Source organism: Epinephelus moara, chromosome 24 (assembly GCF_006386435.1).
Source record: "Epinephelus moara isolate mb chromosome 24, YSFRI_EMoa_1.0, whole genome shotgun sequence".
Taxonomy (NCBI): domain Eukaryota; kingdom Metazoa; phylum Chordata; class Actinopteri; order Perciformes; family Serranidae; genus Epinephelus; species Epinephelus moara.
The window spans coordinates 26583451-26597594 of NC_065529.1; the positions used below are offsets into that span (position 1 = coordinate 26583451).

At 43.4% G+C, this 14144-nt stretch overlaps 2 protein-coding genes across 2 annotated transcripts; both read right to left on the bottom strand.

Moving 5' to 3' along the window:
• Window positions 1-1142: 1142 nt before the first annotated feature.
• usp49 (ubiquitin specific peptidase 49) lies at window positions 1143-10108 on the bottom strand. Its single transcript, XM_050038702.1, has 7 exons — window positions 9839-10108; window positions 7242-7364; window positions 5650-7130; window positions 5098-5305; window positions 4317-4425; window positions 2875-3080; window positions 1143-2797 (listed from the first exon to the last, which is right to left on the bottom strand). Exons 3-7 carry the CDS (start codon window positions 7063-7065, stop codon window positions 2694-2696), a joined length of 2043 nt encoding a protein of 680 aa, XP_049894659.1. The 5' UTR covers window positions 7066-7130; window positions 7242-7364; window positions 9839-10108; the 3' UTR covers window positions 1143-2693.
• Window positions 10109-11325: 1217 nt separating this feature from the next.
• med20 (mediator complex subunit 20) lies at window positions 11326-14085 on the bottom strand. Its single transcript, XM_050037529.1, has 4 exons — window positions 13963-14085; window positions 13525-13667; window positions 11762-12015; window positions 11326-11677 (listed from the first exon to the last, which is right to left on the bottom strand). Exons 1-4 carry the CDS (start codon window positions 13974-13976, stop codon window positions 11456-11458), a joined length of 633 nt encoding a protein of 210 aa, XP_049893486.1. The 5' UTR covers window positions 13977-14085; the 3' UTR covers window positions 11326-11455.
• Between the last annotated feature and the right edge of the window lie 59 nt (window positions 14086-14144).

Below are 14144 nucleotides of genomic sequence, written 5' to 3' on the forward strand. Positions count from 1 at the left end.
TGTAAAAAAAAAAATGGGTAAAGAAAAAAAAACCTCCTCATGGGACGTGAGTTAAAATAAAAGGATAGGGGGCGAGTTCACTGCTGAGAAGATAAATCGTCCTCAGAGATTATTTACATTTAATACCCTCTCATCAGATGCATCTTTGTCTGGACCAGATTACATTTATTCTCGGTTTCACGTCTTAAAGAAAGCATTAGAGGAGCAGAATTAGTGTTTCAGTTCAACTGCGTATCCATCTGCTAATCCTGTGGATTACTTCAGCTCTACTTTACTGTGCCTGTTTCTGTTGCGATGCTAAATTTGTGACCATTTCCCCTGACTTCATGTACACTGAGAACACCTTTGTATGCTCCTGTAAGGTTGGTAACATAGATATTGCAGGCACTATGATGGCTAGTTGAAGCTACATACACAGGTGTAGATTTCAAGGGGGACACAGGGGGGATATTCCCCTCAAGATTTAGAACGTGTGCATTTGTCCCCCCTTGATAAAAACATGAAAGTAACTGAGGGCTTTTACTTTGATTAAAAAAAAAAAAAAAAAAATCAAAGACATTTATACCATAAATTGATGCATTAAAAGGCACAAAATGGTGCGTCCAAAAAATCACCAGAATGCAGGAAATTACGTGTTTGNTACACAGGTGTAGATTTCAAGGGGGACACAGGGGGGATATTCCCCTCAAGATTTAGAACGTGTGCATTTGTCCCCCCTTGATAAAAACATGAAAGTAGCTGAGGGCTTTTACTTTGATTAAAAAAAAAAAAAAAAAAAATTAAAGACATTTATACCATAAATTGATGCATTAAAAGGCACAAAATGGTGCGTCAAAAAAATCACCAGAATGCAGGAAATTACGTGTTTGGTGTAAAAATCACCAGAATGCAGGAAATTACGTGTTTGGTGTTCAAAATTTTCTGGCAGAGGACCCCTGAACCCCCAGTTTTGTATAATTCTAAGATATAGACCAAATCACAGTGTTAAAAATAAAGTGTGTGTTTGTTTTTTTTACAAACTTAACATGTTTGCGAGTCATTTGCGGTCCATTCAAAGTGGACCCTCAACCCACCAGTTGGTAACCACTGCTCTACTTTTCACTCTAAAATGAATACAACAAAAGAAACGTTTCAAATTTGTTTTGTCTTTTTAATAATTACCGTCAGGCAAAACCCATATGACCATTACATTTATGACAGGTATTCTTACAGTACAAGACAGAACTCAAGGGGATCAGAGCCGGTGGCATGGCCACACCTGACCACTAAAAAGTAAGACATTCATCGTCATTAGATTGTTCCAACTTTTACATAGAGTTCACAAATGTATCTTGCGTTCGACTCGTATCAAACACAACAGTTTTTCTTGATTACCTAGCAAATTCTAAAGACCTTGATAGAAACAGCAGAGTAGAAAAAAACGTTGTATAACAAGCAGAAGAATTCCTGATTTTATCTCAATTTCCTGTCAAGATGCAAGATGTACAATATATTGCTTTCAGGTGCTCAACTCAAAATGGGTACCCCAACACATTCTTCTGTATCGCAGTCTGCCCTTTCACTCACTTTCCATCTCCTGCAAGTAAATCACAGGCGCAGTGTCTCCGACCCGGGCTCAGACTACTCTAACCGTTACACCACAGGGGGAGCTGCCATTTAAACAAGATACAGGAGCTAAAAGATGAACAATCACAAAGATAGGACCAACAATATTAGCCCCTCCTCAAAAGTGCAGCTTTCCGTCACTCATCGTCGATCAAGTGTTTTCGTGAAAGTGAAACATAGAATGACTACAAAAGAAACTAAAACAAAAACTATTCCTGTTCACTGAGAGCGCAGGCCGGACGCCCCGAGCCTCGAGCCTAAGACACAGTATCCAGTCACAGCAGTACAGTTGAGGAGAGGACATGATGACGTACAAACGACACAGGGATGAGTATTAAAAGTTTCCATAACTGACATTTCACGATAATCAAAAAAGCTGAACAGGAGGCGACACAGAGTCTGGACTTCAGTCGCTGGATTCATTTCATTCAAGTGGAACTACACAATGATGTTGGAAGATGTACCTCTTATAATATGTAGTGCACTGCCAATCAGATGTACAGTCATATATAAGATGCACATTAACAACATTATTGTGATAAAAGTGCTCTAAAATCCAGACTCCGTGTCGCCTTTCAATGTAAAATGCTGTTTCAGGAGAGCGCCTGGTTGGTTCCAGACTCAACAGACATGAGCCTGATTGTTTTTAAAAACACGGACACACATCTTGGTGTTCAGCAGGACGGAGGCGGACCTGCTCCCACAGTCTTCAGGCCATTAACCGATATGCTGGTCCCACAGGCTGAGAAACCCGTGGCCTCATTTATGAAAAGGTTTTTCTTTTTGTGAAATCAAACAATCCAAATCCATCCGTTACAACACTTTAATCAAAATTATTTTCTTTAAATTTACCTTGGCAACATTACAGTGTGTGTACCTTCATTATCGTCCCTCTCATCTGGATTATGCTGCTAAAATTTTCACCTCGACTCATGATTGTGGCTGTCCTACTGCCCCCGTTGCCATCTTTTTTTAGTAAATCATTTCAAACTGATTGTTTTAATGACATCTGGGAAAACATTGGAGAACGTTTTCATAAATGCAGCCGTTAGTTGCCACATACAGGTCGACATCACAGCGAGAGGTACCTAGGCAGACCTCTGGGTATAGAAGAGAATATAGGCCTGAGTGTTGCACACTTCCTCCACGCTGCAAACCTTCATCTCAGAGTCATTACAGTGGACCCAGAAACCTGAGGATGCAAAGACAAAGGTTAACGATCGAACAACAGGACGTCACAGATTGATCTGAATTGATCGGCGTCCTCACCTCCTTCTGTATTGTAGCAGTATGCGGTGTAGTGCCCTGAGCCAAAGCCTTTACCATGATGCATAACAACAGCAGACAGATCGTAGGTGTAGCCTCCTCTGTGGACAGAGTGACCTGAGCCTGTGCAGCAGTATGGTTTGATGTTCAGAATCTGGTCAAAGGCCACATGGACGCCGATTTTCTCCCTATGGTTCCGCCCCGACCATCTGCCGTACAACAGGGACAAGTTAGCCTCACAAGGACTAGGAGCATGTTTACACCTGGTATTAACATGTGTCTTGGGTGATGCGATCACATGTGGACTACTCTAAGTCTGTCTGTTGACACCTGGGGTTTCATTTATACAACAATGCTTAGGCTCCACACTAAAGATGTACGTACAGACAAAAGCCAAAAATCGTGTGCACTTTCTGTGCAGAGTTTGCATGTTCTCCCAGTGTCAGTGTGGGTTTCCTCTGGGTGCTCTGGCTTCCTCCCACAGTCCAAAGACATGCAAGTTAATTGGTGACTCTAAATTGACCATAGGTGTGAATGCGAGTGTGAATGGTTGTCTGTCTCTATGTGTCAGCCCTGTGATAGTCTGGTGACCTGTCCAGGGTGTACCCTGCCTCTCACCCAATGTCAGCTGGGATAGGCTCCAGCCCCCCGTGACCCCTAACAGAACAAGCGGCTACGAAAATGAATGAATGAATGAGTAAACTCTGCAGCATGCAGCATATTGATTTGCAGCCTGTCCTTGTCCTGCTCTCATTCTCTCCATTTATCATGAGACAAGAGCCGCCAGGAGACTACTGTTGCAGGAGGGTCAGCTCCGTCCAACGGCCGCACACACACATTAACAGGGCTAACTGTTAACATCACACAACTAATGTTACATAACTGCTATTAACGGGTTTAACAACAGAGCTGAGCCGTATTGGTGATGGCGGGAGTTTGTTGGGACTGTTTAACAGCTGCTGTTGTATTAGCTCGTGCTGACTAACCGTTCGCCGGGAGGAGAGTGACTCCAGAGACGTTCCTGCAGCTCTGTGTCTAACGGCGGAGCTTCAGATAAGCAAGGATGTCAGCTGAGATGGCAGTCGTTCAATGTGGCCCAGGACACATTAGCGTTCACACTGCTGAAAGACAGTGGCCATATGTGGCCCCGACCACTTCTGAATGGTCTGAGCAACTGGATTTCAAGACGCATTGAGAACACACTGGGTGCATTCACCATTGTACTTAGAGCTGTGCAGTTGTGATCTGATCACCCAGGACACATGTTAGTACCAGGTGTAAACACGACCTTACAAACATTATGATGAACATAAATGCTCTTGTACTCAAACACTCTGATTTCAGCTACAAAAAAACAACAAACAAGTCTGGGTCCCTCAAACTGTTTTTAAGTTATTGGATTTGCAGTAAACCTGATAAGAAAATCAGTCTGTAGAGAAACTTGCCTGAAGCGTTTGAGGTGCAGCCGTAGAACCTGAGGTAAACGGTAGATCAGAAGCTGCTTACGTGCCTCTGACAGAACTAAGGGTTTGTGGGATGATTTCCGTCTTCTTTCTGACAAAGCATGAAACAAGGAGCTGGTTAATGAATGTGCAAATCAGTTCAAATTCACATCACTGACATGAGGCTTTGTTTTAGTGCAGAGGTGCCACACTTGCTTACTATTAACAGGCTTTACAAACAGATAAACATTCTGTGTAGCTTCCTGAAGGGCTGCTTTCCTAGTTGTAAAGTCACAGCCTCCTGTCAACAGTGAGCTAACACTCCTCACTCCATCAGTGAGTCATTGTCCTCGGTCACGAGAGTGTGTGCTGGCACACTGCTGATGGCGCTGCCTGTCAATCAAAACTGAATTCATTTTCAACTATGAAAACTATTTTGTGCATTTACTCATTTACATCAAAGTTTTTTATTTAAATACATGCCATTCAAACTAAATTTCTCCAGGCTCCAGTGTCCTCTGCAGTCCAATTTCCTTTTGTGATGGAATTTTATTTGCACAAGTATGTGTAACAGAGCATTATTAACAAAGCTGCTTGTCAGACATGGATTTTGTTCAATTGGTATGCAAAGCTTAAAAGACAGAATCAGGTTTTAAAATCAAACGCCACATGCATTAAATTATGTTAAATTGTCCAATTACCCAACTCAGGCTGTAGGTTTTTTTTTTTTTTTTTAAATAAACCTGCTGCCTTTGCTTTGAATGGTATGAAACATTACACTCACTGTTGCAGTGGTTGCAGGCGTAAATGCTGCCTTCGAGAGCCTCCATTTCCGTAAACTTGGACAGCATCTCAGTGAGGGTGCAGCTGCGCTGGTAAGCTGTGGAGCCTGAGCCTTTGTCTATGCTGTGGTATCGCTCTGGAAACTCCAAAGACAAATCCCAGAACGGCTCAACTGTGTTAGACTTGTGCTTACAGGACAGACACGTCACCTAAAAAAACACACACAGCGAGGAGAGAAGAAGAGGTGAGGACTCCAGTGGTAAGAATTTGTGATGTCTATTGATGACACCAAGTCTTAGTCTTAATTTTAGACATTAAATGAATCTCTAAAGACAACACATTGAGATAAAACATCACAAAATATCTGAGTATTAGAGTGTCTTAAAAATTGATCACTGTTTTAGGGAGAGAATTAATTAATATTATTAGCAAATATATCACAAAGGAACACTTTTTTGCCCTCACTCTTTCACTGTTAAGAGTTTAAAGGCAGGTTTGGGACACAGTAATCATATTATGAAGTGTTTATATGAGCTTATATCTGATGTCTCACCTGGCTGAGTAGCTGCCCATGAAATATGGTGTTGAGAACCTTTAGCACTTGCTTGGACAGTTTCCTCTTTGTGATGGGGATAACTATCCTGCGTTTGGACCCCTCTGTGTCCAGCTCCTGCTGCACCTTGTCCAGCAGCTCACACAAGAACTCCTGGGCGTCCTGCTGGTCGTACCCACGAAAAGCTGGGATGAGGTTCCACACGGAGTGCAGCATGGCGAATGGAGACACTAAAGACCACCGGCCTGACCACATGACCCTGAAAAGTGTATGTAACTCATGGCAAAGAGACATCTGCTGGCGGGTGGAGCAGCGAGGCTCCTTGGGCTGGACCAACTCTGAAGCCTGTGGGGCAGGCGGGGCACTTTCTTTTTTACCCATGGGCAAATTCCAACTGCCCGCCTTCCCCATGCGTCCAAGAGGGCATCCTGACAGTGCTGTGTTCCCACTGCTGACTACACCTCCTGTCACACCCTTCACCCCCTGGGAGTGATTGGTCTTGGCCAGCAGCTCCTCAGTCTCACACAGGTCCAAAGTGAGAAAACACTCCCTGAATTTCTGCAGGTGGCTCAGCACTTGCAATATAGAGTTCATGTAGCACGTGTTCCCCAAATTGCGCAGACCAGTGACACCTGGAGCCAGTCTCCGGCGGGTTACCGCGTGTGTGGAGTAGTACCTCCTTAGTTTGGCAGCTCTGCCATTCTGAGGAGCCTTACGGGACAGGGTTAGAAGGGAAGGCTTCTTGGGAGGAGGTGGAGGAGGAGGTAGGCGTTCTGGAGGGTCGCGAAATTTGCGAGGAATGAGTGTGATGGTTGAACGTGGCGCCTGAGTAAGAAGCCTAGCACTCTTTCTGGGAGGGACGTTGCCAAGCTCTTCCATTAGTCTCCTTTTAACCTCTTTCTTTTGTCTTCTAGCTTCCTCAAGTTTCTCTTTACGCTCAGTCTGCAGCTCCTGATGTTTACCCATCCACGTCCGAAGCATCTTCCCAAGAAGTGCTTTCCTCCTGTGACGCAAGGCCAGCTGCATGGCAGGCTGTGGCCCACCTTCCCCAACCCAGGGAGCGCAGTCCCCCCCAGTCGAGGAGCGTAGTGAGCGTCTACCTGGGCTGCGAACGGTAGAGAGCGCCCCTCTGAGGAGTTTGAGGTCTCCCTCTGCGTTATCATTGAGTACATAGTCTCCACAGGCAAAACAGAAGACATCCAGCTCACGCACCTCCATAGCCAGTGGGTGGTGTGACTCCTGAAAGTGTTTGAGTGAGTGCTCCTCCATGAAACGTCCACAGGCCACGTGGGAGCACTTGAGGCAGGCCCACACCGAATCGGTGGTGCTGCAGTCCACACAGTGCCATTTTTGTGGATTGAGGATGGAATGGTCGTGGCCCAGACGAAGGCGTCCCACGTGCTTACAGCGATCCATCTCTCCCCATACACATGTGGCCTCAGTGATAGGACACACGTCCTGTAACCAAGCAGCAACTCATTCTGAGGTGAGATTCACAGGAAAAAAAAGTGAGATTAGAAATAATCTAATTAATGTGCACACACAGACTGTACTGTACAGAAAAATGACATAAATTGAAAAGGTTTACTCACTATGAAAGCAGTTTGCTTTATCAGGTTTGAGACAATACATCACAACATCTGCAGAGAACTCAACGGCAACGTTCGGCTTGATCACCCATGTCCACCATCACCACTGTCACCGACAGAAACATTCTGAGAAACAGGGATGAAATCAAATTAATAGTGCGTAGTTGCATCAAGACTCTGATTAATTAAACCAAAGCTGCATCTTATCTCTAACAAATTTCAATGAAATAGCGAGACCAAAACTAGCAACACCAATAACTACAAACTAACAATTTACAAACAAGACATTTCCTATGAGGTTTGGTCACCACAAAACAAACTCTCTCCACCTCAACAATACCCAGCATTTAAGAAGTATTCAAACACTTTAAAGGTCTAGTTTATGGAATTTAGTGGCATCTAGGGGCTGAGGTTGCAGACTGCACCCAACTAAAACTTTACCCATGTGCAAAAAAGCTACAGGCCCTATCTAGAGCCAGTGTTAGGTTTGTCCATTCTGGGCTACTGTAGATAGAAACGACATGGTGAACACTGTGGAAGAGACCTGCCCCACATGTAGACATAAATGACTCATTCTAAGGTAATAAAAGACAGGTGATTATACACAAAAGAAAACCCTAGATTATATTCCATTTTTGCCAATATTTCCCTCGTATGCCGGTTTCACACTACACAACATTTTTGTGTGTTCAGTCACTATGTCAAATTAGGTGGTTGTGGGGTCATAAAATCATGCCGTAACCTGGACGACGTGTGCTCGCTTGACGCTAATGGCAGTACTCAGCAGGTTGCCTCTGCTGTAAAATGCCATTTTTTTTGCCTTTTTACTCAGATAGATGTGTTCCTAAAGTGACATCCTAGACTTTCTGTCCCAGACACAGCATTTGTTGTCATCTACTAGGACACACTACATGTGATGTAACGATGGATTATCGCGTACAACGCTGTTGGACTAGGCTACTGGGCTATAATCGGGCTGATATGGTGTAGTGTGAACCTGGCATTAATCTTACATACTGGACCTTTAAAGGATCCGTTAGTTTGAGATAATATTAGATCATTTACGGCAGTGAAAACATGGGGTTTCTAATGTGAACGAAAGGTTTTGAAAATGTCCTGTTTGCAAACATTTAATAATCGTTACAATTAATTTTAAAATGTACCAGATCCTGAGAACTGACTGCAAACTTGGGATGTCACAGTTTGACTGTGATTTTGCGGTAATATGTAAAAAAGGATAAACACTGTGTGTAAAAACCACTTGATGAATGCGAGACTTGGCACAGACAAATCATACGCTACCTTTCCTTTCTTGTGTGATTTTTTTTAAAAGAGGTTTTTTTCTTCACGCCACAGTGAGCCTGTGCTGGGTAGTTTAGTAATTACATTGTGGGCCTGTAATGCCCATTGAGCCAGTGTATGTAAATCAGGCTAGATAAGTAAACTTGACCTGACAGTACCTTGGATAAACAGTATGGATCACTGACAACCTTTGACATTGAAATAAAACAGAGTGCAGATGTTATGTGGAAAATACAGTATATTTGTTATGTCATTGTTATACATGTGCTAGTAATGATTCAGTCTGATGTTCATTAAAATATGCCCCTCTCATTGCAACATAATAAATGGTGCCTATTCCCGTAGATACAATATATAAAGCTTTTAAACTGTGAGACCTACAGGCACAGATGTTGACATGAAGGAGAATGGCTGTCTGTCCATTTAATTATGTGGTTAATCCATGTAATTGTCTACCTCACCGGAACCAGCGCTGTGCGACACCATCCTTTCTGCTTTTCTCTTTGTGTAAATCATGCACTACTTTTAAAACTACAATCTGCACGAAAAGGCACCGTTAACTTGCAAGCCGGTGCAACTGGTTTCTCGTCGGCTGCATACCCAAATCCTGCTATGTTGTGTTGTGCTATTGCCGCTGTGCTATTCAAGTGTCTATTAATGCATGAGCCGCTGATATTCACAAATGTTACAATAACCCATCTGTGTCGTTATGTGTCCGTGTTTTAAAGCCTGTCGCCCGGACCAGACTGGCTGGCTCTTCACGCCATGCTAAGCTACCCCACCATCACCATGTTCAGCCAGAACAAAGAGCAGTCAGAGAGCCACTCTCCAGGAACATCCACCAACTTTGTTGCTCTGAGGCAGCTCCGCGAGCCATAAGTTAGCTAACACCGCTAACCGCTAGCTACGGCGGCTCCGCTCGGGCTTAGCGGTGCATAGCCTTTCGCTGTCTTACCTAATAATATACTTTGTTAAACACATATAATTCGCTTGGCACCAAGTGGCTAACATTTATGATATTAGCTTGCCACGGTGGCTACCGCTAGCTTCGCGGCTAACGCGTTTCCCGAGGACAATCGAAGTTAACCTAACGGTTGTTGTTGGTCGCTAACGTTAACTAAGTCTTAACACCGCACGGCTTAGCTCGCTAGCGAACTGCGCCGCTAACGGTTTAAAAACTCCCCGGTGACTTTCATCACAGAAAGCCGGTTAACGGAGCGCGCGTTAACGCCGGGGCCTCATTTGCGCTCGTTACTACATTTGTAACATCTGATAACGGAAAAGCTGGGTAACGTTACCATCGCCAACATCCATCCATCCGGTACACTCAGAGCTGGTTGTTGTCCTCCTCTCACAGATTGAACAACCCAACTCTCGATCCGAGCCCAGACCCTGCTGCTCTCATTGGACTGGGGCTGAGCGGCAGCCCGGCTCTCATTGGCGGAGCGGCTGAACAACAGGCAGCAGGATGGACCGTCCGTCCGTCCACCCACCGAGGCCACATGGAACAATAACCGAGGCTAGACCGCACACCGGGCACAGAGGACAACTGCACCCGGAGCCCCTGACCCCAATGTCCCCGAAAGCCCCGTGTTCACCATGTGTCAGCTGGTTCGTGGTAATCTGATAAAATGCATGAGGGGATGTGTAGCTTTAAAGCACAGTATTAGCTGGAGCTGGGGTTGGACTTCAAAATCCAGACTTGGGGCCTCTATGGCTGCAAATAATTGTGATTTGAGTTCACACAGGGTGAAACCGGTGCCAAGTAGTAATCCAGCACCAGGTTGCTGTTTGGAAAAATATGCACTGGGTGTGTAAAGCCCTCAGATTACCACCATTTGTTGTAGTTTTTACTTGATGACTCATTCTGACAGTATGTGTGACATGAAACTTTCAGATGCATTATTCAGTACTTTGTAGACACATCATACAAGTCATCTTGTGTGTGTTTCTGCACAGATATTTTAAATTAATAATACTTTCTTTCCTGCTAATCCTCAGGACAGGACATTTTAAACTATCAAGCACCAGAGGCTGAGGAAATATTTACATCCTTCAGTTGCAGTAGCAGTAAGACAATGTAAACATACTTTGCTAGAAGTCTTATTATTGATGTGTAAGAATAAAAGCAGCATTTTAAACTCTCTTCAATTTCTAAAACAACATGTGCATTCACAAACTTGACTTCATTGACATCTTACTCTTTCTTTTTCACGGACACATTTTGACATGTCACAGCAGGAAAAGCTCTGGAATGAATAATAAAATTCACATTTATTTAATTCCATTTAGCTGTTGTCATAGTTCACCGGGACAGTTGAATAGAGCAGAGCCCCTGTTAAAGTTATTAGCAACACCTCTGTATTGTGCATGCTGCTCACTAGTATGGCTTAAGAGGCAATTTAACCTGAACGGAGACCTGAGTCATTCATGTTACCTGCACTTTAATAAACTTATAAATCAAAATCTCTCCCATGAAAAAGTCGATTGAATGTACACCATCGAGGGATTGAGATGTGCAGGTCACAGCAGAGGCACACAAGAGATGTCCTTGTGCGTACTTCAATACAGCTCTTCTGTTTAAAACTTCCATTTACTAATTAAACAAAGGCCTTTAGTCACCAGCTAAAGATGTCTCTCCAGAGGAGGTTACAACCCCATCAAGAGGACATTTGAAGTATGTGTGTATGATTTTAAAAGGAAAATCACAGCTTATGTTCTCCATTAAGTCTCTTTAATTCAAAATTCTTTCATCAAATAGTGAGGTGTAATGCAATGTGGAGGCTCCACAAATGGGAATAAAAAAACACAGGCTTTGAAAAATGCCAGGATAACATGCTGCTCCATAGGACCAGAAGTAAAGCAACAACAACACAAACATAAACAAAATAGTTCTTTCCATTGCCACTGACAACTCAACGCACGTTACTTCCTGGGATTTGCAGTTTACGGAGTTTGTTGAACAACTCCAGGTACTGAGTCATGGTGTCAACGCAGTCTGATGGAGCAAAGAGTCCTTCAGGCTTGGCAGCAAACACAGACGGCAGTTCAGGGACGCTGGGGCCAAGGAAGGACTGCATGAACTCCTTGATGAGATTCCAGCAGTCCCCTGGAACCACACAGGGACAGTATTCCACCTGAGGAGGTACACAAAGAGTTAAAGCAGTCACAGTGGGACACAGTCATGTTTCCACTCTGACAATATTCATTTAACTACATACCTCCACTGATATCCCTCTGGCACTGGAGCTCATCGTCACAGTACCAACTTTTATCAAGAAGTCACAGTAACGATATCTAGAACCACGACACTCCACCTTGTGGCCCTTGGCATTTTGGAAGTGACTCTTTAGCTTCACCATGAGAACGTCAAAGTTTGCGTCGGCTATCAGGCAGGGTCCGCCTTCAAACAGAGCCATGCAGCTCAGTGGTGTTTCAGAGTTGTGCATCACATATAAGAGCTTGGAGGGCTGACCTGTAACAGATGAAATATCAAGTAAGGAAGTTTATTCAAGTACTGCTCTTATGCACAGTCTTGAAGTATTGACGCTTAACTAAATACTTACTAGATACTTTATAATATAATTTGTACATGTTGTAATTTGTATTTTTTGTTCCATCACATTTATCTGTTCGATCACGCCGAGATGAAACGCTAGAAACGCAATGCCAGTAAAACCATTGTTTTCCTATGATACGGCGTGTCTGACCGGCGTTCAAGCGTCTTTTTAGACGGCCGTTTTTCCAGCGTCTTTTTAGACGCGCGTTTTTGTAGATGCTTCTTTTTGGACACTTCTTTTTAGACGCGCGTGCATTGAATAAGCGCTTCCAGCATTTCAAGCGTCTTTGAAGCGTCTGCATCTCTAGCGTCTCATTTCTGTGTGATCACCCCCTTAGTCAGAGCAGTTGCTTACAGGATAATGCTTTCCATGCAAAAAATACAAACCAGAGTGCAAAATTAACCTTTCTGTCCACAGGCCAAAAGGCTAGTGAATGTTTAAATTTTACCAACCACTCAATAGATAACAATTGTTTTTTGGGGGCTGGTGAGTGAGGGAAATCTACAAGCCACATGCATATTTGCCAGCATTTGGCTGGTAGATGGTGCTAAATTTTGTACCCTGCAACTAACTAAACTAAAAATATGATGAACTGTTGCCGTTCAAAGCAGTCCAAAGCTGCCAAAGTGCATGTTAATACTTGTTATACTAATATATGCCTAAAATATAATACAGTCAAAAACATTCTTTTACCATTTCTTACAAATATATGTTGTCAATGTTAAACTCTTGAATGCAGGATGTTCACAGGAGTATTTCCCTTTGGTGTTCATATTAGCACTCTATCTAATTTAAACATTTGTATCATCCTCTGTGGCTCTGGAGGGGGCTTCTTTGAGGAAAAATAACCCTGATGATGTCCTCAAGGTCATTTATGCTTGGGCGTGAGACAGATGTTGTAATGCAAACCCTGAATTACAAAATGACAATATGGACTTTGAAAGATGTAAGACTTTATCACACCAGGAGGATCTAAAGCATTAGTTCCCAACTGGTCCAGATTTTTCCTTCCGTCATAAGTTTAAGGTCCACATGGTTTGATACAGCGCCTCACTTCCATTTGGCCATATTGTTGAACTAGTGTGCTGTCTCTGTTGAGTAGGAGTCCGTCAGTCACTCACTCTTCAGCTGGAAACAGCGCTTCAAATAAAAGCTCTGTAGTGGAAATTCACTGTACTTCAAAATAAAGTGTGTTTTTTACTAAATTGACATGTTTGCAAGTCACTTGCGGTCCATTCAGAATGGACCCGCAATCCACTTTTGGACCACGACCCATCAGTTGGGAACCACTGGTTTAAAGAATGTCGCCAAACTGCAGGAGTATCTCCTATCCATCCTATGATGAGGGTCTAATGCTCTTAGACACTCTCAGAACTATTAGGCTAAATATGATGCTCCAAAAAGGGAAGAGAATTCAATATTACCGCTGACATTTGTTGCATGATATGTCTCGCAGTCTACACAGAAGCTGCCCTGCTTCACAGCACCCAGCTGCTCCAGCTTCTTGTGCAGGATATCCACTGTCTGCTGCACACTCTTCCCCTCCGCCACAGGCACCTGGCACACACTGCGGGAAAAACAAAGCATCACATCACGTTAGCAATCACCAGCATAATCTGTAAGGCAAGACGGAGAAGCCGAGTAAAACCTGCTTTTTAACTGTCATGTATATGTAGGGTGTTCTCACTATTTTGCAAAGCATCGCGTGAATGAGAGTGATGGAGCGCTGCTTAGTAACAAAATATATCTGCGATGTCTGAGGCGAGATACTGAAGACGGATATATATACAAATTATAATAATAACGTTACAAACTACACAAAAATTCTAGATATAGCTAAAACCATAAAGTAATCATCTCACCAAGTGACCCCCATTGATATTTTGCCTCCAATTGTTTTTCTCGGCTTTCGGTTGACTACTTCCGGGTGGAAAGTGAGACTTCCGGTAAAGTTAAAGTAAAATGTTTAATATGTTAAACAGCCAAAAAACATTCTGGGCAATTAATGGTGCTGGATATTCACATTGCACCGATATTCCAACAG